This window comes from Nicotiana sylvestris, chromosome 4 (genome assembly GCF_000393655.2).
Source record: "Nicotiana sylvestris chromosome 4, ASM39365v2, whole genome shotgun sequence".
Taxonomy (NCBI): domain Eukaryota; kingdom Viridiplantae; phylum Streptophyta; class Magnoliopsida; order Solanales; family Solanaceae; genus Nicotiana; species Nicotiana sylvestris.
The window spans coordinates 150,351,795-150,375,832 of NC_091060.1; the positions used below are offsets into that span (position 1 = coordinate 150,351,795).

Sequence of the window (24,038 nt, forward strand, 5' to 3'; positions counted from 1 at the left end):
GGAAACAATTCAAAATGATAAAGTCGAATCATTAATCAAAAGCCTAAAATCGGCCAAAAAGTCAAAACTCGGACCTGCACCCCGAAACCCGACGAAACTTATAAAATCCGAAAATACATTTAGTTGCAAGTCCAACCGTACTAGTTTCACTCAAATCCGACTCCAAATTGATGTTCAAAACTCAAAAATTCAGATTTTGAAACTTTAGGCAAAAACCCTCAATTTTCTCTTTAAGTTAACAAATCAATTACCAAAAACAAAGATAGATTCATGGAATATAATCAAAATCGAGTAGAGAACACTTACCCCATTTCATATGGTAAAAAATCGCCTTAAAAATTGCCCAAATCCGAGCTCCCAAACTCAAAATATGACCAAATGAACAAACCCTTTGTATTAAATATTTTTTCCCAACTGTTCTGCCTCATTTCATATATCAAATGATTCTGAAACTCGCTTTTGTTGGCTCTAATAGATTTCTTGTAAAATTTCAGTCAATATAGGCCTTTGAATCACCCAATTTGGCCTAAAAATGAGGGAAATATTATGTTTTGAAATTTTAAATGAAGTTTGAAATTTAAGGGATAAAAAATAATATTTTTGTAATTATTTTATACCAGAAAATCAACAACGAAAGAATTTTCGTTTTAGCACCCAAAACTCATTCGGAGCCTCCTGGACACAAACCATATATGCGTTTCAATCATAAAACGGGCTATGAACCTGCGCACGCACTCAAAACATCAAAAAGAGGTCATCTTGCCGATATTGATCATGGTCAAACTCCAAATCCTTAACTTAACTAGTTTCTCAACTAATGATCTAAAACACACCCGAGCCCCCTCGGGAACCTATTCAATAATTCAAAAAAAGTCTTAAAACACGATACAAACATATTCAAAGCTTCAAATCACATCAACAACATAAAAATGACAAATCGCACCTCAAATCAAAAATCAATGAACTTTGAAATTTTAACTTTCAAAACTCGTGCCGAAACATACCAAATCAACCCGCAATGAACCCAAATTTTTCACACAAGTCCCAAATGATATAAAATCTATTCCAATTTCCGAAACCACAATCCGAATCCGATATCCTCAAAGTCAACCCTCGGTCAAACTTATGAACTTTCCAAATCTTCAAATTTCCAACTTTTGCCAATTTGTGCTGAAACATTCTAGAAACATCCAAATACAAATTCGGGCATACGCCTGAGTCCGAAATCACCATCCGGACCTAACGGAACCATCAAAACTCCGTTCCGAGGTCAAATTCACAAAAGTCAAACTTGATCAACTCTTCCAGCTTAAAGCTTCCTAGTTGAGAATCATTCTTTCAAATCAGTTCTGAATAACCTGAAAACCAAAACCGATGATTCACACAAGTCATAATATATCATACGGAGTTACTCATTTCCTCAAACTACCGAGCGAAGTGCAAATGATCAAAACAACCAGTCGGGTCGTTATAGAAAGACCATGGTTCACATATCCCATATATTACGCTATAAATCTGCCTGATCTCCATGAGATTTTTTCCTGCCTGCATGAGCAATGATGTGCATTTTCATGACAAAAAATACTCTACATCGGATGATGGAGCTGAGAGAAAGCTACAAATAGGTTCAGCTTTTAGTTTTTGACCATAAATTTATTGTACTTTTGAAATTATGAGTTTACAATATAATATTTATTAACATTTCAGTATTTTCACATATATTATTTATGATCCGTGTCGAACCCGTACCGTCTAAGCTACATCCGCCAATGCCAGTAGTTATATTCATAATTCTAAGATTAAAAGTTTTGCTCTATCTTCTATCTCCATCTTTGATTTAATGCACGTCTGTGTCAAACTACCTCCCAAATATTTCGTAGAGTCAATTGTATAAATTTAAATTGACATGATATCCCGTTTGTGATGTTTACGGCACTGTACTATTTCTAAGAAATAGACATCACAGCGCCAGACAAATTATTAGAAAAAGATAAGCAATGTATGACACAATAGAATTATCATTATCATTGGAAGAGAAGAAAGAGATAATCATCAACTTGAATACCCTGTCACGTGACTTCTGTCCCTTTTGTCTTGTAGTTTTTTGTTCAAGCTAGAGTAATATTATTATTTAATGTGTGACTTAACTTTAAGCAAAACTTTATTGGATAAGAAATATGGCAAAAATAGAGCTAGGTTATTTGCTTTTAGTTCTTCTTGTAACAAAGCTATGTACACAGCTTGCAATAGCTGCTTCACCAGTGAAGTTACTTCCAGGATTTAAAGGACCGCTTCCTTTTGAACTGGAAACTGGGTGAGAAACTAGAAATTAATAACGTATTTTAGTTTCCCGAACATGTTTGTAGTTTTCTTTGTGAGAATCATTACATATTAGTATGGTTTAAAGGTTTTGATATTAATTAGATTAAAACTGTGTTTCCAGGTATATTGGAGTAGGTGATTCAGAAGATGTGCAACTATTCTAAAGTCGGAGTCTAATCCAGAATCAGACCCTCTTCTACTTTGGATTACAGGAGGCCCTGGTTGCTCTGCTTTATCAGGGCTGATCTACGAGATAGGTATGTCATACGAGTTTAAGTTCTATTGACGAATAGTTTAAAAAATCCTTTACTTCACTTTTAAGGTGATTATGGCTAAATTTATGTGATAAAAGCATTGTAATTGGTAATTTAGTAAAAGTGATAACTTCACTGTCATGGCGGTTAAAGTTCAGTTTATTGTGATTAGTGGCGGAGCCAGGATTTTCATTAAGGGAATCAAAATATAAAAGTACTTCCCAAAAAGTCAAGGGATATCAATACATAATATATATATATATATATATATATATATACTAGTTTCTCGTCATGAGCGTTGCACGTGTATGCCCAATCATGTAGTACACGATTTGTAAAATAAAATAAATAAAGTATTGAAACAAAAATTTTGAGTAAATAATTATAGATGAAGAATAACTACAGTTTTAATGAATGATGAATGTGAATTGTCAATCGACGATTATTGTTCTCGTAACATGCATTTACTGGGAAATGTGTGTTGGAAATACTAAGATATGTCGCACATACCAATAATATTTAATTTATCAAAGTGTTAAGAGTATTCTCGGCACATATGTTGCACGTGTTTGCCGAGTCCTGTGGTACTTGATTTTATATAATAATATCATCATTACTATTGAAATAAAGCTTTTGAGTATATAAGTACATCAAAAAATTAAGTATATATGTGAATGATCAATGTGGAATGGTGATTTATTTATCGAGGACAAAATAATTTAATCATCTAAATTTACGAAGATGAACAATCAACAATCATACTTATATTTTACAAGCTGCATATATTACATTATATTTTATCTACATAGAATATAAAATGAACACCTATCATAAACATGTGTAATAATAATTTTATCTTTTATTTGTAACTGTTATCTCTCTTATTCTACTTCATCCTTCCAAAATATATGATTTTGTTGTTACTAAAACAAAAACTACATCCGAAAAAGTATGACATTAAAATAAGTGAGTAAACATGTACAAACATAATTAAGGTAAGTTTTTACCCATAATTAATAAAGTCATATATAAAGAATTACCAAAGATAGTGCCATCAGATAAATTTCTGCAAATAATAAATGTGGATCATTGCATAGTGGCTTGTTTGTTGATGTCAAGATGATTGGATATCCTCTAAACATAAGAAGATGAGACAATTAAAGTTTAATTAGATAAATATGATTTCTTTACTTATTTTAATTTTATAAGGTACAAAATGTAGTGAAGTGTATCTTACCTAATAGTACTTCTTTATAGACGATATTCATGGCATATGTTCGTTTTATCTATTTTGATTGCTCTTTCATGTCCCGGACTCTTCATTGACATTGATATCCCTCTAAAAAATACAACAAAAAATTGGCCATATGAGAAAACATGTTGTAGCAGATACAATCCAATTAGACATTGTTTGACCAAGTGTTTATTTATCATCATCGCAAAATATAAATATATGCTAAATTATTTTTGAACGAATTTGAAAGAATATCCTTCATTTTTTTTGGAAGGGGAGAGGGGAGGGGGGGAGACAAATTCTTAGGATAAAAGTATACTTGGCAGCAGATTGACCCATTATAATTTTTAGATGTCATTGGTTGGTTTAACATCTTTCATTTTTTAAAACTTTCACCATCTTTTCGGCAAAAGTTTTCTCATGATAAAGTATCATTTATATTGATCACATTAATATTTTAAGATTACAAATTGCATAAATTTCATTAACTTATCCTAGTACGTCAATGATAATTTTTTGTTAAAATTTGTTTGATTTTAATTTACTTTTTATTTGTAACTATTGTCTCTATTATCTTGCTTCATTCTTCTCCAAGAAGTGGTTTTACTATTATTAACATGCAAATTGCATCTGAAAATTATGAGATTAGAATTAATGATAATTATCAAGTAATTACGATGTGTGAAGAAAAATCAAAAATTCATATAAAGAATTATCAAATATAGTCTTGTCATTAAATTAACATCTTGCAGAGGAAGTAGCTATTATCATTTTAGTTAGTATTTTAACATAATTATAATCAGTAAAAAAATAAAAGTATTACCAATTGCGTGATCGTGTAATCCAAATAACCTGTTAAAAGAGAACAAACAAACTTACATTGGATACAATATTAAATTTGTGATAAAATATAAGTTACAAAATAAAATTTATGCAAGTGCACGTACTTATACAAATTATGTCACATACTTAAATAAATGCACATTGATACCCTTTCTTTCTAACCCTATCCAAAAGTTCACATTCCGGTCCAAAGAAAGACTTTCCGATCAGACTTCGAGAGATGCTAAGTCGAGCAAGTAGAGGTGATTCATATGAGGGGCAACACTCCGTTCTGAGCAGGGAAATGAAAAATGAGAGAGTCTTACTGGTGAAAACCCTAACGGGCACCGTAAGGCGATGGAAAGCTGAGAGAAATTAAAAAAATGAGAGAGTCTTACTGGTGAAAACCCTCACGGGCACCGTAAGGCGACGGTGAGTTGAGAGATGAATAAATGAGAGAGGTTTGCTGGTGAAAATCCTTCGGGGCACCGCAAGCCGAATGAGGTTGTTGACTTTGCAAAGGAATCAGATTATGGAAACCACATGCATAAGTGTGAAGACTGAAAAGGATTGACTAAATGGACTAGACTGTTTAATTTCGTAGCACGTACATTAAAAATTGAACTCACCACAATTACATGTTTATATATTTACATATATACACATACATCTATAAAATTGGGACAATAATAAAGTTACTTAAATAACTTTATATGATAGTTTAATTGTCAGTAATTTAAAACAAAGTAAATTAGCCAACGTGGAGAATTATTGGATTTGGCTTATTTTCATGAATCATGAATCAATAGTGCACTAAAGGCACGTAACATTATTTTACTTTGCTTGCATAAACTAAGAATTGAAAAATAGTATTGCTATCATTAAACAAATAATCATAGATTATTAAGCCAACATTTCATATAAAGTTTCTCCATTATCTTCAAGGAGTATAAAAAGGAGAAATGAGTCCATAAAAACCTACCTTGCAAGAAGCTGCCGTATCAAAGGAGGTATGAACCAAAATCATGAACTTTTTTATTTTAAATTTCAGTAACCTCAATTGATATGGCTGCCCAAAAATGAAACGTTTGCCTTTAGACTTCAAGGCTGTGAAGAGTCGCTAGCTTCACTAATATGAAGGATCATGTCTTTTCAAATAAATTTGGTGTCTTATTTAAAATTTGATGTTTTATTTAAATTCTTGGTATAAGTTGGGCATTTAGGTTATTTAAAAGGGTATTTAAGTAATTCAACTTTTTAGTTAAAAGCTTCCCACTTTTATAATAATATAGATATAGATATAGATAGATAGATAGATAGATATATAAAGCCAGGATTTTCATTAAGGGGGTCAAAATATAAAAATACTCCCAAGAAGTAAGGGGTGTCAATACATAGTGTGTGTATATATATATATTAATTGTTTAGCTACACAGTGTAATTTTCCGACGAAGCAGTGCCAATCGACACCCTTTGAGTGCATGTGGCTCCTCCACTGATTGTGACAAAAAAAAAAACATCTTTTGACTTTATGTTAAAGTGGATAGAATTCAGTGACTGGGATTAGCCCCTCTATTTAACCAAAGAAAATAAAGATCTTAGTTTCACACACAAGCTAAAGCGTAGACTTTGTGTTGTGATCATTGACAACTTAAAGTAGAACACCCCAGAAAAGTGTTACTTGAAATGAATCACCAAAGTTTCTGCTTTTCTACAAGCCATCTAAGTTCAAGAGTTTATGGAAGTATGTCTGCCATTTGATGAACTTCACTTGATCCAGGTCTCGGGCTCTCCTTTCTTTGCCTTGGCTAGCATGTACAACTTCTTATTTCAGCCTTTTTCCTCAAGTTCTACATTCAAGCGTTTGAACGATGTCGTTTTTGCAGCTGCAACTGCTAACTTCGCCTCCCTCTTGTAACAAAAATAATATTTTCACTTTATCTTATAGTGGGTAAAATTTAGTGACAATACGTAGGATTAACCCCTATATTTGACCAAAGAAAATAAACTAGCACACCAGAAAAGTGTTACTTGAATTGAACCAAAGTTTCTATCTTTCTACAAGCCATATAGGTTACTTTCTTACATTTTTAGCTTATGAATATATGAAGGACCTATAACTTTCGAGCCAGTGGAATACAATGGGAGTTTGCCTACAATGAAACTGAATCCTTACTCATGGACAAAGGTAAGTACTTGATTGTGAATTATAACTGTATTATGTACATAAGGTCGCTGCACAACACAAAATGTTGAAAATAAGATGGAATTATTAGGTGGCAAGCATTATTTTCTTAGACTTACCAGTAGGCACTGGATTTTCCTATGCAAGAACTCCAACAGCTTTACAGTCATCTGATTTACAAGCAAGTGATCAAGCATATGAGTTCCTTTACAAGGTAATTAGATTCTTCACGAAATTATTAGTTAAATGTATTTTCTCCTTTGCCCCTCAATGTTGTTCAATATGTAGTAGAACAGTCAATAATTTTATGTTGTTTGCAGTGGTTCCTTGATCACCCAGAATTCTTAAAGAATCCATTGTATGTTGGCGGCGACTCATATTCAGGGATGGTTGTTCCCATCATTACTCAAATTATAGCAACTAGTAAGACTATATTTTCCCTCAAATAGTTGTGAAACAAGTAATGGCAGCCTAAGGTAGTAAGGTGTTCTGTTCTTGTACTATAACATTTTGTGGCCTTGTGATAATGCAGAAAATGAGATGGGAATAAAACCTTTTGTGGATCTTCAGGTTTGTCATTTTTCTTGTATATATTCTCTTTTCCCTACGGATAAGCAGACGGATTACATACCAACTCAGAATTTGTAACGAAATTGTTATGAGAATGTCACGACCCAAGCCCATAGCATGTATTGTCTGCTTTGGGCCTAGGCTCGCACGGATTTGTCTTTCGGGCTACGCCACCTCGAGCCCCAAAAGCGCGTGCACCATGTGAACTTGTGTCATACCTTATAAAGTTCATCACTTTCCTCTATTATTCCGATATGGGGATTCGTCTAAGGTGACATGTGCACCGCTTATTCAGAAGTTTGGCAGCCTAGAAGCTAGTCAGTCCTACTTAACTTGCCCTCATCAGCCCCCTCCTTCATGGGCATCACACAGAATCAAAAGTCACTGTAGAATGTGAGTTGATTTGCAAAATGTATGACCTGATATCTCTCGTCAAGTGGTTTCAGGGATATTTACTCGGAAATCCATCGACTTTTAAAGGTGAAAAGAATTATGAGATTCCATTTGCTTATGGAATGGGACTTATTTCTGATGAACTCTATGAGGTTGGTTTTCCTTTGGTGTTATATAGTACAGTCAAACCTTTCTATAATAGCTACATTTGTTCCGATATTTTTTGGATGCTATAATGAAGTGTTGTTATAGAGGATATATATTAGTATAACATAACATACAAAATCGGCTCCGAGAAAAACTTGGCTTTATAGTAAATGACTATTATATATGGATGCTGTTATACAGAGGTTTGACCGTAAGATCTTAAATATCCTCCAGTTATGCGCTTTAATTTAGTTTGCTTACATTGTCCTTAGAACTAATTGATTTCCCTTTCTCAAATAGTCCTTGACGAGAAATTGTAAAGGAGAGTATCAAAACACTGATCCAAGCAATACACAATGTTTGCAAGATGTTCATACTTTTCAAGAGGTTGGATCCTATTTTGAGGAAAATCAAATATCATCTGTTTGTTTTATGATAGGTTCATTAACATACTGACCTTATGCAGCTTCTGAAAAGAATTAATAATCCCCATATTCTGGAGCCCAAATGTCAGTTTGCTTCACCAAAGCCACACCTATTGTTTGGCCAAAGAAGATCTCTTAATGTGAAGTTTCATCAACTTAACAATCCTCAACAACTCCCTGCGCTAAAGTGTCGCGTGGGTACTCATCAACAAACTCTAGCATTCTTTATGCTATTGATTTTTTGTTTCACTGAGATACTTACGAGAATTTACAACTTGCAATTGATTTAGAATGATTGGTACAAACTTTCTTCTCATTGGGCTGATGATGGCCAAGTTAGAGAGGCCCTCCATATCCGAAAGGTACGTTAGTTCTTGTTGGAAGGGGAACCTTGGAGCAACGGTAAAAATATCTCTGTGTGATCTATAGAGCACGGATTTGAGCCATGAAAGCAGTAATGCTTGCATTATGATAGGCTGTATATATCACACCCTTGAGATGCGGCCACCTTGCATGAATGCGTGATACTTTGTGCATCATGCTGCCTTTTTTTTTGAAGAACAACAAAATTTAACAAAGTGTGCTACACAAAACTAAAAATATGATCAATTTGATTACAGGGAACTATTGGAAAATGGGTGAGATGTGCAAGTTTGCAATACCAAAAGACAATCATGAGTAGCATACCATATCATGCAAACCTCAGTGCTAAAGGTTACAGATCTCTTATATACAGGTTGAGTAAGATTGTTGTGTTTGCAAGATTGGAATAACTACATAAATAGTTGAAGATTATTATCTCTGTGAAACTATTTACTTAGTTTTCTATGTTTTTTGAATTAAGCAGTGGAGATCATGACAAGGTTGTTACCTTCCTATCAACTCAAGCATGGATAAAATCTCTTAACTACTCCATTGTTGATGATTGGCGACCGTGGATCGTTGACAATCAAGTTGCCGGGTTAGTTTATGATGAAAACATTGTACGCTAGTCATAAGCTCTGTCAAGGTATAGAAGTTAAACTCATTTTTTGTCTTTTGCATGATTGTAGTTACACGAGAAGTTACTCAAATCGGATGACATTTGCCACAGTAAAGGCAAGATATCTCTTTCACTTGCTTTTCTCAGTTAAGTTTGAAGATAAAAAATTTTGTTAAATAGTTGGTGTTTAAATTGCACTATTTTGTTACAGGGAGCAGGGCATACTGCACCAGAGTATAAGCCTCGTGAATGTCTGGCCATGCTCAAAAGGTTGATGTCTTACAAGCCTTTGTAATCAACAAATGTATCATAATTTGTAATCACTGTCAAGATTCCATTGGCACAGTTCAAACATTCATTTTTTATTTCAAGGGGAAAGGGCTATAGCCTTAATAGAATAAAACCAAAGTCAAGGTTCAGTTTTCAGTAGTATATAATTATGAAAAGTTGTAAATAAAAAGATATGTCCTGAAAGTGCCTGCCTCTCTTCTTCAGCTAGAATTATATGAACCATGTCTAAGAAGTTCTATTCCACTATTCCAGCATTATACTTGAATTTTCACAAGATAAGAACTATCAGGCTCGCTATAGTTGCCGAACCAACTACTTTTTTGTAACTTCGCATCGTGTTTAAAGAGTAACTAATCTTAAAGCTTTTTAAGAAAATATGTCTGCTAATACGTTGTCCTCTTGACAGTCTCTTCAAATAAAGAATATGTGTCATCAGTGTAATACATTTTATACTATCAGGTCATCTAAAGTATACATACAGGTAAATCCCCTTAAAATGTGAGATTTATAATCTTGAAAATAAGATATATTACCTGCTACAACATGTAAACATAACACGATGGTGTAAATATATTTACACGGATGGTGCATATTATTCCTTAATCTAAATTATAGACTAAAATTTGAAATTGGGAAAGTGAGGGCTGTTGGAAGGTATATTGTTAGGTGACAGAGTTGAAGTCAAAGAAAAGGAGTTGGTCACTTGGCTGTATTTTCCCAGAAATTGTAAGAGGAATAACAGAACCAGAAACTCACCAACTTTCAATCATTAATTTTCAGCACACCAACTCCTCCACTCTATATGGTCACGTCTCTTTGGTTTTCTATAAATACCATTTTTATTTCTCCAAAAAGCAGGTTTCTACCTTAAACTTATCTACTTCAGAAACAAATTACTATATATACTAGTTAAAATATTCACAAGCAGCAATGGCAACCAATGGAGAAAACCAAAATGGAAGACACCAAGAAGTTGGACACAAGAGTCTTTTACAAAGCGATGCCCTTTATCAGGTAAACTACATACAAATCATATATGTAAAGGGCAGCCCGGTGCACGCGAGGTTCGGGGAAGGGCCGGACCACAAGAATCTATCGTACGCAGCCTTATTGTTAGATTTAAAGCACAAATGACAGCAAAACACGATGAAGACAGTGTCTACTTTTAAACACAACAAGAAGCAGGGAGAATATGAAGAACTAAAATTAAGAAGATGACTTAGAAACTAACATACAAAGAGTTCAGTTAAAGGCAGGTTCTTAAAACATATCCTAAAAAGAAAACTGAAATAGATCATGACCCTACTTTTAAGTCATGGAACTGACCATGATAACTAACTCCTAATAAAACTAAAAATACAAACTGCAGGAAAATAATATAAATATTGCAGTCCTAAAGCAACTAATTAACACTCCTCCTTGCATTAGGAGCTGCAAATTCCAAGTTGTTGCCTCAGGAACTCGAACTTGCTGACGGGAAGAGATTTCATAAACACATCTGCTAGCTGGTCTTCAGATTTGCAGTATACAAGAATCACTTCTCCATTTTTCTGCTCATCCCTCAAGAAAAAAAAGCTTAATGTTGAAGTGTTTAGTCTTCCCATGGAACACTGGATTATGTGAAATAGCTATTGCAGCTTGATTATCAACATGAATCTCTGTAATATCTCTTTGATCCATATGCAATTCACACAGTATTTTTCTCAGCAATAAGGTTTGATTTACTGCCGCTGTTGCTGCAATGAATTCAGCCTCTGCAGTGGATTGTGCCACAGTTTCTTGCTTCTTGGAACACCAAGAAAATATCCCTGATCCTAGGCTGAAGCAATATCCAGATGTACTCTTCATATCGTTAAAGGATCCAGCCCAATCACTGTCTGAGAATCCATACAACTTGAGATTCTGACACTTCTTGAATTTGACACCATAGTCGACAGTACCTTTAATGTATCGTATAATTCTTTTTGCTGCTCTGAAATGCATTTCAGAAGCACAATGCATAAATCTAGACAAAAGACTTACAGCAAATAGAATATCCGGCCTTGTAGCAGTGAGATACATCAAGCACCCAATCAAGCTTCTGAAATTTCCTTCATCAACTTTATCAGTTCCATCCTCTTTGCTTAACTTTTCTTTTGGATTCATAGGTGTACTTGTTGCCTTGCAGTTCTCCATGCCTAATTTTTTAAGTATCTCCCTTGCATACTTCTTCTGGCAGATAAAAATTTTCATCAGAACCTTGCTTGATTTCCATTCCCAGAAAGTATGTCATTAGCCCAAGGTTTGCCATTTCAAAAACTTCCATCATTTCCTTCTTAAATTCTTCAACCAGGCACGCATTGTTCCCTGTCACCAAGAGATCATCATGTCACGATCCGGATTTCCCGTCCTTGGAAGTCGTGATGGCGCCTACTAATATGAGCTAGGCAAGCCGACTGTTTGAACAAATTACCTTTTTACCCATTTTATATTCTTTAACAATTATGAAGCAATAACATGTAGACAGCGAAATTTACAATAAGCGGAAGAAAAACAATAAACTATCTGAATATGAATCCAATACAACTGTTTGAACATCGGCTACCCAGAACTGGTGTCACAGTTTTACAGACGGTCTAAGAATACTACATACAAAGTCTGAAAGATAAAAGATACGTTGTTTCTGAAATAAGTAAATGAAACAGGATAAAGGGATAGAGGGAGACGCCAGGGCCTATGGACGCCTGCAGGACTACCTTGGATCTCCGTGTGGGCTGAAGGCAGCCACCCAAGCTACGGTCCAAAAGTTGTTGCTCCGGGATTTGCACACAGTGCAGAGTGTAGTATCAGCACAACCGACCCCATGTGCTGGTAAGTGCCTAGCCTAACCTCGGCGAAGTAGTGACGAGGCTCGGACCAAACTACCAAATAAACCTGTGCAATTTAACTATATACAGCGGAAAAGAAGAACAGTAATATACAGTCAAGTATGGGAGGGGAAACATGATGCGGGGGACTATCAATTTAGAATAGAAAGACAACGGGTAATTAAAAGGAACAACATATCTCAGATATCAACAAAAAAGATAAGAAATCAAATAGTGCACGGCATCACCCTTCGTGCTTTTACTCTCGTCCTCACCAAAGCAATCATGTAATGAAAATGTGCAAGGCATCACCCTTCGTGCTTTTACTCTCGTCCTCACCATATAATCAATATAATCGGCACGAAATTATACATCGTGCAGCACGGCATCACCCTTCGTGCTTTACACTCTTCCTCACAAATCATACACGGCATCACCCTTCATGCTTTAACACTCTCTCACCAAAACAATACACGGCATCACCCTTCGTGCTTTAATACTCTTCCTCACCCAAACAACAATCACAAACAATAGGTCAAGGAAATGAATGAAATTACAATAAAAATCCCGGCAAGGGAACAATAGTTCAACAATTGAGTTCCGACAAGGGAACAATATCAAAAGAAGCATCAACCTCTCGGCAAGGGAGATAACATTAAAACACCCAATTTCCCTCATGAAAACTATTGATTTTGAGTTGAAATCATGTGAAAAGATGTTAAGGATTGAAGAAAACTAGTTAGAAATCACTTACAATCGATTTAGAGTAGATGTTGCCTATAAAAAATCGCCCTAGGGTGTTTTGGTTTTGAAAGACTGTGAAAAATGGTTGAAATGCGTCTAAGTTCCTCGCATTTATGATAAGTTCCTAGCATTTGCGAGGTAGGCCGGCCTAGGCTATGTTCGCATTTGCGACACAGCCTTCGCATTTGCGAACTCGCAATTGCGAGCCGGGCTTCACAAATGCAAAGCCTGCAGGCCTGCAATAGAACAGCTGAAATTTTTCCTAGTCTAATTCTACTCTGTGGCCTATCCAAAACTCACCTGAGCCCTCGGGGCTCCAAACCAAACATGCACAACAACCTAAAATATCATACAAACTCGTTCGTGCATTCAAATCACCAAATAACATCAACAACTATGAATTTAGCATCAAAATTATGAAATTTCTTAAGAACTTTAAATTTCTCAAATATGGTCCGATTCACGTCGTTTCAAGTCCGTTTCTTACCAAATTTCATAGACTCATCTTAAATCATATGTAAGTCCTGTACCGGGACCAAAATATGGGCCTGATACCACCAAGTTTTAAACACATTTTTTTTTCAAAAACTCATAAATATTTCAGAAAATAATTTTCTTTAAAAATTCATTTCTCGGGCTTGGGACCTCGGAATTCGATTCCGGGCATACGCCCAAGTCCCATAATTTTCTACGGATCCTCCAGGACCGTCAAATCACGAGTCTGGGTCTGTTTAACCGAAATGTTGACCGAAGTCAACTTAATTTATTTTAAAGTCAAGATTCATCATTTTTCACAAATTTTCACATATTGGCTTTCCAGCTACGTGTCCATACTGTGCATACAAATCGAGGTGAGATAGAAAGAGGTTTTTAAGGCCTCAAAATGCAGAATTTATTTTTTAAACAAGTGATGACCCAAACATTCTCCACCTCTAAAACAACTGTTTGTCCTCGAACGGACAGAAGAAGGAAGTACCTGAGTCGGGAAAAAGATGGGGATAACGGCTACGCATATCTGACTTGGACTCCCAGGTCGATGTCTCAGCAGGCTAACCTCTCCACTAAACACGAACAGAAGGAAAATGCTTTGATCTCAACTGACGAACCTGCCGGTCTAGAATAGCCACCGGCTCCTTCTCATAAGACAAATCCTTGTCCAACTGGACAGTGCTGAAATCTAACACGTGGGATGAATCGCCGTGATACTTCTGAAGCATGGACACATGAAACACTGGATGCACGACTGATAAGCTCAGCGACAACGCAAATCTGTAAGCCACCTCTCCCACTCGATCAAGAATCTCAAACGGTCCAATAAACCTAGGGCTAAGCTTGCCCTTCTTCCTAAATCTCATCACGCCCTTCATAGGCGACACTCGAAGCAATATCTGCTCACCGACCATAAATGCCAAATCACGAACCTTACGGTCAACATAACTCTTTTGCCTAGACTGAGTTGTATGAAGCCTATCCTGAGTGACCCTGACCTTGTCTAAGGCATCCTGCACTAGATCTGTACCCAACAACCGAGCCTTTCCCCGCTCAAACCATCCAACCGGTGACCGACACTTCCTACCATACAAAGTTTCATAAGGAGCCATTTGGATACTCGACTGGTAGTTGTTGTTGTAGGCAAACTCTGCTAAAGGAAAAAACTGATCCCACCAGCCTCCAAAGTCAATGACACAAGCTCGGAGCATATCCTCCAAACTCTAAATGGTCCGCTCGGACTGCCCGTCCGTCTGAGGATGAAATGATGTGCTGAACTCAACCCCTATGCCCAACTCTCGCTGAATTGCTCTCCAAAAATGTGAGGTAAACTGCGTACCTCGGTCCGAAATGATAGACACGGGCACACCATGAAGGCGAACAATCTCCCGAATATACATCTCAGCTAACCTCTCGGAAGAATATGAGACTGCCACAGGAATGAAATGTGCTGACTTGGTCAGTCTATCAATAATAACCCACACTGCATCGAACTTCCTCTGAGTCGTTGGGAGTCCAACAACGAAGTCTATAGTGATACACTCCCACTTCCACTCAGGAATCTCAATCTTCTGGAACAAACCACCAAGCCTCTGATGCTCGTACTTAACCTGCTGATAGTTCAAACACCGAGCCACATATGCAACGATATCCTTCTTCATTCTTCTCCACCAATAATGCTGCCGCAAATCCTGTTACATCTTCGCGGCGCTTGGATGAATAGAGTAGCGGGAACTATGGGCCTCATCTAAAATCAACTCCCGGAGCCCATCCATATTAGGCACACAAACTCGACCCTGCAATCTCAAAAATCTATCATCTCCGAAGGTAACCTGCTTGGCACCTCCACGCTGCACCGTGTTTCTAAGGACACACAAATGAGGATCACCATACTACCGATCTCGGATACGCTCCAATAAAGAATAACGAGCGACTGTGCAAGCTAACACACGGCTGGGCTCAGAAACATCCAACCGCACAAACTGATTGTCCAAAGCCTGAACATCCAAAGCAAGCGGTCTCTCACCGACCGAAATATAAGCAAGACTGCTCATACTGGCTGACTTCCTACTCAAAGCATCGGCCACCACATTGGCCTTTCCCAAATGATATAAGATGGTGATATCATAGTCTTTTAATACCTCCAACCACCTCCTCTACCTCAAATTTAAATCTTTCTGCTTGAACAAATACTGTAGACTCTTGTGATCCGTGAACACCTCACATGCCACGCTATAAAGATAATACCTCCAAATCTTCAATGCGTGAACAATGACTGCTAACTCCAAATCATGAATCGGATAGTTCTTCTCATAAATCTTCAACTGCCGCAAATCATAGGCAATGACCCTGCCATCCTACATCAATACTGCACTAAGTCCAATACGAGATGTATCACAATAAACGGTATAAGGCCCTGAACCCGTGGGCAAAACCAACACTGGTGTCGTAGTTAGAGCTGTCTTGAGCTTCTGAAAGCTTGCCTCAAACTCATCTGACCATCTGAACTGGGCACCCTTCTGGGTCAGCCTGGTCATTGGGGCTGTGATAGATGAAAACCCTTCCACAACCGACGATAGTAGCCTGCCAATCCCAAGAAACTCCGGATCTCTGTAGCTGATGCTAGTCTAGGCCAGTTCTTGACTACCTCAATCTTCTTCAGATCAACCTGAATACCCTCTGCTGATACAACATGACCCAGGAATGTAACCTAACTCAACCAAAACTCACACTTTGAAAACTTAGCATACAACTGACTATCTCTCAAAGTCTGAAGAACCACTCTAAAATGTTGCTCATGCTTCTCCCGGCTGCGGGAATAGATCAAGATATCATCAATGAAGACTATCACGAACGAATCCAAGTAAGGCCTGAACACTCGGTTCATCAGATCCATAAAAACCGCTGGGGCATTTATCAACCTGAATGACATCACCAATAACTCATAATGCCTGTACCGAGTGCGAAAAGCTGTCTTAGGGACATCGGATGCCCTAATCCTCAACTGATGGTAGCTAGATCTCAAGTCAATCTTTGAAAATACCTTGGCGCCCTAAAACTGATCAAACAAAATCATCTATCCTCGGCAATGGATACTTATTCTTGATTGTAACCTTAATACACATTCTCATCGATCCATCCTTCTTCTTAACAAACAACACCGGCTCACCCTAAAGCGAGACACTAGGTCTAATGAAGCCTTTCTCAAGCAAGTCTTGCAACTGCTCCTTTAACTCTTTCAACTCAGGCAGGGCCATACGATACGGCAGGATAGAAATAAGCTGAGTACCCGGTGCCAAATCAATGCAAAAGTCAATATCCCTGTCGGGTGGCATACCCGACAGGTCTGAAGGAAATACCTCAAGAAACTCACGAACAATGGGCACAAAATCAATGGAAGGAACCTCAGCACTAGAATCACGAACATAGGTCAAACACCCCTTCTCGACCATACGCCGAGCCTTCATATATGAGATAACACTACAGGTAGAACGACCAGGAGTCCCTCTCCACTCTAAATGAGGTAAACCCGGCAAGGCTAAGGTCACAGTCTTGGCATGACAATCCAAGATAGCATGGTAAGATGATAACCAATCCATCCCTAATATGACATCGAAATCAGCCATGTCCAGAAGAAGCAAATCAACACGAGTCTCAAGAACCCCAATCATAACTATACATGAACGATGGACTCGATCTACCATAATAGAATCATCCACCAGTGTAGAAACATAAATGGGAGTACTCAAAGAATCACTAGGCATGACTATACACGGTACAAAATAAGATGACACATAGGAGTATGTAAATCCCAGATCAAATAAAATTGAAGCATCTCTGCTACGAACCAGAACAATACCTGTGATAACTGCATCGGAAGCCTTAGCCTCGGGCCTGGCTGGAAGAGCATAACATTGAGGTTGGGCGCCACTACCCTGAACTAAATCTCTGGGATGGTCTGCTGCTAGCTGGCCTCCACCTCTAGCAACCTGAGCTCCACCTCTAATACCTCTACCTCCACCTCTAGCACCTGTACCCCCACTTCTAGCTGGTTGGGCAGGCTGTGGAACACTCGGTGCCTGAACCATGGCACAGGAACCCTGATGTTCAGAGTTGCTCGATGCTCGAAGGCAATACCTAGCAATGTGACCCATCATCACAAGTATAACAAGCCCTCGGCTACTGACACTACTGACCCTAATGACCTGAATGACCACCCGAAAACTCTGAAGCGTCAGTGCACTGATAGGAGCTGGTGGTGCACTGTAGGACTGCTGATCAGAATACTACATCTGAGAACTACGACCACCTGAAGCACCGTGAGAAACCTAAAGTGCTGACTGAAAAGGCCTAGGAGGATGTCCTCTACCATACGAATTACTGCCTCCAGACAAGGTACCACTGAATTGGCCGGAATGACGAGGCCTCTTGTTAGAACCCTGACCACCTCCCTGCGATAGAACCATCTCAACTCTCCTGGCCACATTGGCCGACTCCTGGAAAGAAATCTCACTCCCTGCCTCCTTGGCCATATGAAGTCGAATAGGCTGGATAAGTCCCTCAATGAACCTTGTTAGCTTATTTGAGTCCATCAAACTATAGAGTACCTGGTTCTCTATGAGATTGATACGTAGAATGCAGTAAAGACTAAATGTAAAGAAGGCAAGAGATTTTCTACGTGGAAAAATCCCACACAAGGGGATAAAAAAACCATGACCTACTCTTATAGGCTTTTAACTTAACTAACTTGTAATCTACCTATTACAAGCCACTTTGCAAACACCCTATTGCAAAGACTTCAAACTAACTTATGATGCAACCACCACAAGCCACGCTCTAGCTCTCCTAGTTATAGAGGATTTAACTTATGACTATTCTAGTTATAGAGGATTTAACTTATGACTATTCCTAGTCACAACATAAACTCTAAAGTTTACGAATTTGGTTTGTTCCTAAGACAGCGCTTCTGAGAAAGCAAACTAGGAATTACAATGTAGAACAATTAACAAGATTACAACTCAACTATGGATGTACATAAGACTTGTTTAGAAACTAATCCTTAGTGGAGTTATCTTCTTGTTCTTGACACATCAGTGACTTCAATGCCCGATGAATGCTTTTTATTCTTGTGAGAATATCACTTAATGCACAAGTGATGGTGTGTCTTGCACTAGGTTGTTTTATCACAAAAGATATTACAATAGATAGTGATGTCAACTCTTGGTATACTTCTTCCCAGTGAGAAGTGACTGCTACACAGCCACTTCTAGGCAGTTGCATTCCAGCTGGATAGTGGACTTTGTACTTCTGTCAGGACACACCAACGGACCAGGTCCTGGTTATGTTCCTCTTCTATAACAATTGCGCGATGGGCACTTTCTTCTGCTACGTTCCAGCTGTGCACTTGACCTGTACTTCTGTCAGAGAACCCTAAGGGACTAGGTCACCAGGTCCTTATTGTGTTTCTCTCTGTGTTAGTTCGTCCATTTGCTGACAAGTTCATATGAAATGTATCCCGTGGAACAAATTCTCTATCTGGTTCTTCACAATAAGTTTGTTAGATCATCAATACATAGGAAGTATAAGGTTAAGACATTGAAAACTCATTAATTTCCCCCTTTTTGATGATGACAAACTTAGGCATGGAAAGCAGTTGTTTGGATCAGAATTGAATTGATGAGATACCGGTTCCCCCTTAATCTTAGATCTCCCCTCCTTGTCATTTTTAGTTCCCCCTCAATCTCAGACCCCCTCTCCTTTTTTGATATCAGGCATAATATTACCCAACAACATCATTCACTTCTTTTTCCCCTTTTGGCATCATTAAAAAGAACAAGTGTGTCGAAGAGCACAAGCAGATAATAAGCATAAAGAAGTCTAACACAGCTAGCTCATGCCACATATGTGCACACAACATGACATAAAAGAGAAGCTGGAGGAGCACAATATTATACATATAAAGAAAGGGGAGTTATTTTATTAATGTTTACATTGTACTGAGCAATACAGGAGTAGTAATGGTTAAGTTCAATATGCCATCACAAAAACAAGTAAGCACAAGTAAAACAATAGCCACATGAAGTTGGAGCAAAACTAGCTTGACACTAGGGAGGATCCTAGGGAGCACTAAAAGAAGGAGGCTTGGAGGAAGAGACAACAATGATTTTGAGAACTAGGTCTAGTCTAGCATTTACAACAAGTTGTTCTTCAAGTAGTTGAGCTCGAAGTCTCTTATTTTCCTTTCTCAGTCGGGCAACCTCCTCATGTACAGAATCAGTTCCTTTAACTGCTTGGCTAAGCTGAGTTTCCAGTATGGAATTTCGAGCCCTCAGCCTTCTTATTTCCTCAGAAGCTGTATTTTGAGCGTTTATCAGCTGAGAAATGGTCGAGATGCTTCCACCAACTTTTTCTATAAAGTCACATTCTTCTAGAGTGGTCTTAAAGGAGGTCTTCTTGCGTGTGCCCACTATGGGATTTCTCAAGGGAACCTTATAGAATCTGAACACTTGAGTGATGAGAAAGCCATAAGGTAACCCATGATTGCCACCCTTAAAATTTGCCACCTTCTGCATATGATCTATCATGATTGCAGGCAGATTGATTGGCACAAACTCATCAAGCTCTTCCATCAGGACCAAATCTGATTTTGTAGCAATGGAACGTCTCTCAGAGCAGGGTAAGAGTACTTTATTAACCAATTCAAAGAGAAGCTGGTACACAAGAAGCAATACTTTCTTATGGACCTGTTCCCCCTGTTGAATAGCTTGCTCTTTTATGATGGCTCTCCAAAAGTTTATTCCACAGACATCCTTAACTGAGGACACACCTTCACACGGAATTCTGAGAATTTTTCCCAATGTTGAAGCGTCGAGCATGATATCCACCCCATTTACAAGCGCACATATATGATCCCCCTCAACAGTGAAGAGAGATGCGTATAAGGTTTGCACTGCATCTTCATATACTAGAGGCATGCTCCCTTCAAACAGGTGTTCCCATTATTGAAATTTCACAATCTTCAGAATTTGTCTCATGCATGCCATCTCCGAAACTGCTGGATCAAATGTTTGTCCCCACAACACTTTTTGAGTTCTTAATCTCTGCTTCCATAGAACACCATCACAGGTCAAGGACCTTGTTGAACCAGGTTCCTTAACAGTTTCCCCTTTTTGTTTGCTAGTCCCTTCGGCAGACTTTCCTTTCCAGCTTGCTGCCCCCACAGTATTGTCCTCATACATGGCTAGCTTTGTTTTACTCCGTTTAGACTTGCTGTTGTACTTCACGGATGACCCTTTTTGTTCCTTAACAGTTTTGTTAATCTTCATAGACTTTTTCCCTAAGGAACCAGGTTCCCTAGAAGCATCTTTGTCTATCTGGTTTACTGATACACTCTTGATGAAATCCTTTGGATTCATTTTCCTCTTTCTCCTTGTCTTGACACTCCTCTTACTTTTCTACAATGAAGATTCAAAATTCTCTTACTGTAGGGACCTGGTGATGGGTGATTTGGAAGAAGACTCCAAGAGCTTGGAATGAACAGGAGGTGCAGGAGTGAGTTTGCATGGAAGTGAATCAGGTTCATCAGAAGTTTTTCTAAGAATATCTCATGAGCCAAGGACTCGAGGAGTGTTGTGGTTCTTACATCTCCTATGAATGGCATGTCTTCCCCCTGATACTTAGAAGAGAGATATACTCCTTCATTCATCAAACTCTTAGCAGATATAGACATAATCATATGAGCTGCTTGCTTTTCTGGTGACTCCTTGAGAGTCACTGAGTCAAACATGGAGGTGTTCAGGTACTGGTCAGGATCATCCTCAGGGGCTTCTGATACTCGAGTAGTAAGACCTCATGTGTGGTCTTTGATGAGATCCTAGGATTGACTAGACATATGATTCTCAAAATAATGGTAAATAGGGTTTATTAGAAATGAAAAAACTGTAAGGGTGGAGGGGGAGCCAGAAGTGTGTAAGGTGGTTGAAGGTGTGAAATAATGATGCTCAAGGAATTATTTCAAAGATAATGAAGAAGTGGGAACAATGTTAATGGCGAGGGAATGATAAGATTGTTCGACCGCCATTAGATGAGTACTTAGTAGACGAGTAGAGAGAGAAAGAGATAGATGGGAAGAGAATCCTAGCTATACACGGGAGATGAAGGTTCATGACTTTCCGTGAGAGAGAAAGAAAGTTTTATTGGAAGAATAACTAATGATGAGTGGAGAGCAAAACAGGTTCTGAATAATTTTGAAAATGGCAGTAGGTTTGTGGGAAAGTGTTACCGTGTAGAGAGGATGAAAGGATTTGACGAACAAGACATGACACACAGACGTTGAAAAGTAGGATGAAGTGGCAGCTGAATTACAAAATATTTATATTTTTTTTGTTTAGAAATGGCATGCAAAATTAAGCACATTACTACTAACCTGAGATGTAGGAAGCTGATGCCAAGAGCAATCTTTTGAACAAAGTTTTAGCAGCTCGCCTCTTGCAGTTCATAACTGTACCTTTAGCTTCTATGATCGTCATGCGTGTTTACCTACAATGGTATTGATGTGAGTTAGTCTTGGTTAGAAAACACTTTAGCTACCTTTACCTGACAGTGTCTTACACAGTCAACAAATGGAGGATCGGGTTCTTCATTAGTTTTTTGTGTCCCTGTCTTCACCTTGATTTATCCGAAATATTCTCTACTTGAGGCTTTGATGTAGATATCTGGAGTTTGGTCTTCTGTTTTGCAATCCTTTCCCCCAATCAATCCCTTCTTCATATTGGCCCTTAGAAGAAGATCTCACCCTTCAATGTGTTTGCAATTTCTCTCCAGGTGTTGATGAGGTCATTTCGTTGCTTCATTGTCTCCCGAAAGATAAGGTATTCATCATGATAGGTGCACTTTGGTTTTCCAATTTGAGACAGAAGTTGGTTGAAAAGAGAAATATGGAGGTTAATTTGATTTCCCCACACTTTGTGTTCTGCTGCTTGTGTAGTGCCATGAGCTGCATCTTTACTTCTTCCTTTAGCTTTAGTGGTAGCAAGTGACGTACCCGGTTCTTTGTGAGATATGGAGGATTATGTTGTGTTGTCTTTTGCTAGTTTCCTTCTTCTTGCTTACTTTATTATCCTCCTAATTTGAAGCCTCAGATATTTCCCAGAGACAGGATTGGTTCATCATATTAGTCCTCACGGTTTATTTCTTGGCAAGGTAGAGTGTCTTGTTGAATACCCCATAAGCATCTCCTTCCATTTAGTGCTTCCTTTGTTGGAGACCTTGTGGCCTTGTTTTGTGGGTTGTTCCCCAGAAGGATTCCTTCACTCGCCTTTTTGCATTGCGCTTCCCAAGTTGATCCTTCCTGTTGTTAGAAACAAGGCCTTTTCTTCCAATTGGCAGTTCCTGGTGAGTTTTTTTTTTGATTTCAGAGGGACCTGGTTCGACACCTATTCTCAAAGTAGAGAGTAGTATTCATTCCTTTTGCCCAGAATTTCTTGGTGATTCCATAGGCGATGAGCATAATCTATGCAGCATTTTCTAGTTCCGTTCTTTCCTTCAGCTACGCCATGTTACTGTGGAGTCCTTGGTGTAATTGTGCATGATCCCTTCTCCCCCTCCTTCATTATTTTTGTGAACTCATGTCCAGGTGATGCTTGAGTTTGGCAGACCGCTGACTAGGTCTTAGAGGTGAGAAGTTTGCATATACCAATCCTTCATGCCGTGGTTGTGACTTCACTCATCTCATACCGCCATATTGTGGATATTAATGACTAGCAGGAGTGACTATTCTTGTTACCCTCATTCACTGAGACTACTTGGAGAGTAATCAGATTGGTGACCGCACCCTTTTTAGGCCATTCACATAGTGCTTATTCCCACTCGAATGCTAAAGGAACCTTTCTGCCTTTTCATTCACTGAGAATGTACCCTTTACTTTATTCTCAAGAATACATTCCCTTTCTGTAGGGGTTTCAGTGAGAAGCAATTCATGATATTTTCAGCTGCATGCTTTAGGCATCCACTGTCCATAGTCCATCGCAGCCTGCTTCCTCTCACTACTCCCTGCACTTGCACATCAAGGGTTAGATTTAGGAATCCAAACTAGTTTGGGTCCCTTGTTACTATAAAAAGGATGAATGAGGGATTTCCTAGTCCACGCAGGCAGCATCCGCTTTTTGCGAGTGGTACTTGGTCCTTTGCTAGTAGTCACTCTATCAGTAAATGCTTTGTTCTTTTGAGCAGACTAAACCCTAGCCTGGAAATTTTATTTAAAATGCATGTTGTTTCCATAGTGGGTACATAGCCAGTTATCAGGTATAGTGACATACTTGATGTGTGGGTTGTAG

The 24,038-nt window shown here is 38.2% G+C and overlaps 2 protein-coding genes across 2 annotated transcripts in view; both read left to right on the plus strand.

Moving 5' to 3' along the window:
• Positions 1-2,162: 2,162 nt before the first annotated feature.
• Positions 2,163-9,882, plus strand: LOC104216097 (serine carboxypeptidase-like 7). The gene is given in 15 exon segments (XM_009766057.2): positions 2,163-2,314; positions 2,444-2,481; positions 2,484-2,579; positions 6,744-6,820; positions 6,909-7,031; positions 7,138-7,240; positions 7,350-7,387; positions 7,834-7,932; positions 8,228-8,314; positions 8,394-8,546; positions 8,643-8,714; positions 8,973-9,088; positions 9,200-9,313; positions 9,405-9,450; positions 9,546-9,882. Coding segments are annotated over 15 exon segments (1,383 nt in total). The 5' UTR covers positions 2,163-2,177; the 3' UTR covers positions 9,630-9,882.
• A 632-nt stretch (positions 9,883-10,514) lies between these two features.
• Positions 10,515-24,038, plus strand: part of LOC104216099 (caffeoyl-CoA O-methyltransferase 3-like) — a 33,595-nt gene continuing 20,071 nt past the window's right edge. Inside the window, exon 1 of the mRNA XM_009766062.2 lies at positions 10,515-10,639. Within this exon, the coding sequence (XP_009764364.1) occupies positions 10,556-10,639 (84 nt within the window). The 5' untranslated portion in view covers positions 10,515-10,555. The remainder of the gene's footprint in view (positions 10,640-24,038) is intronic.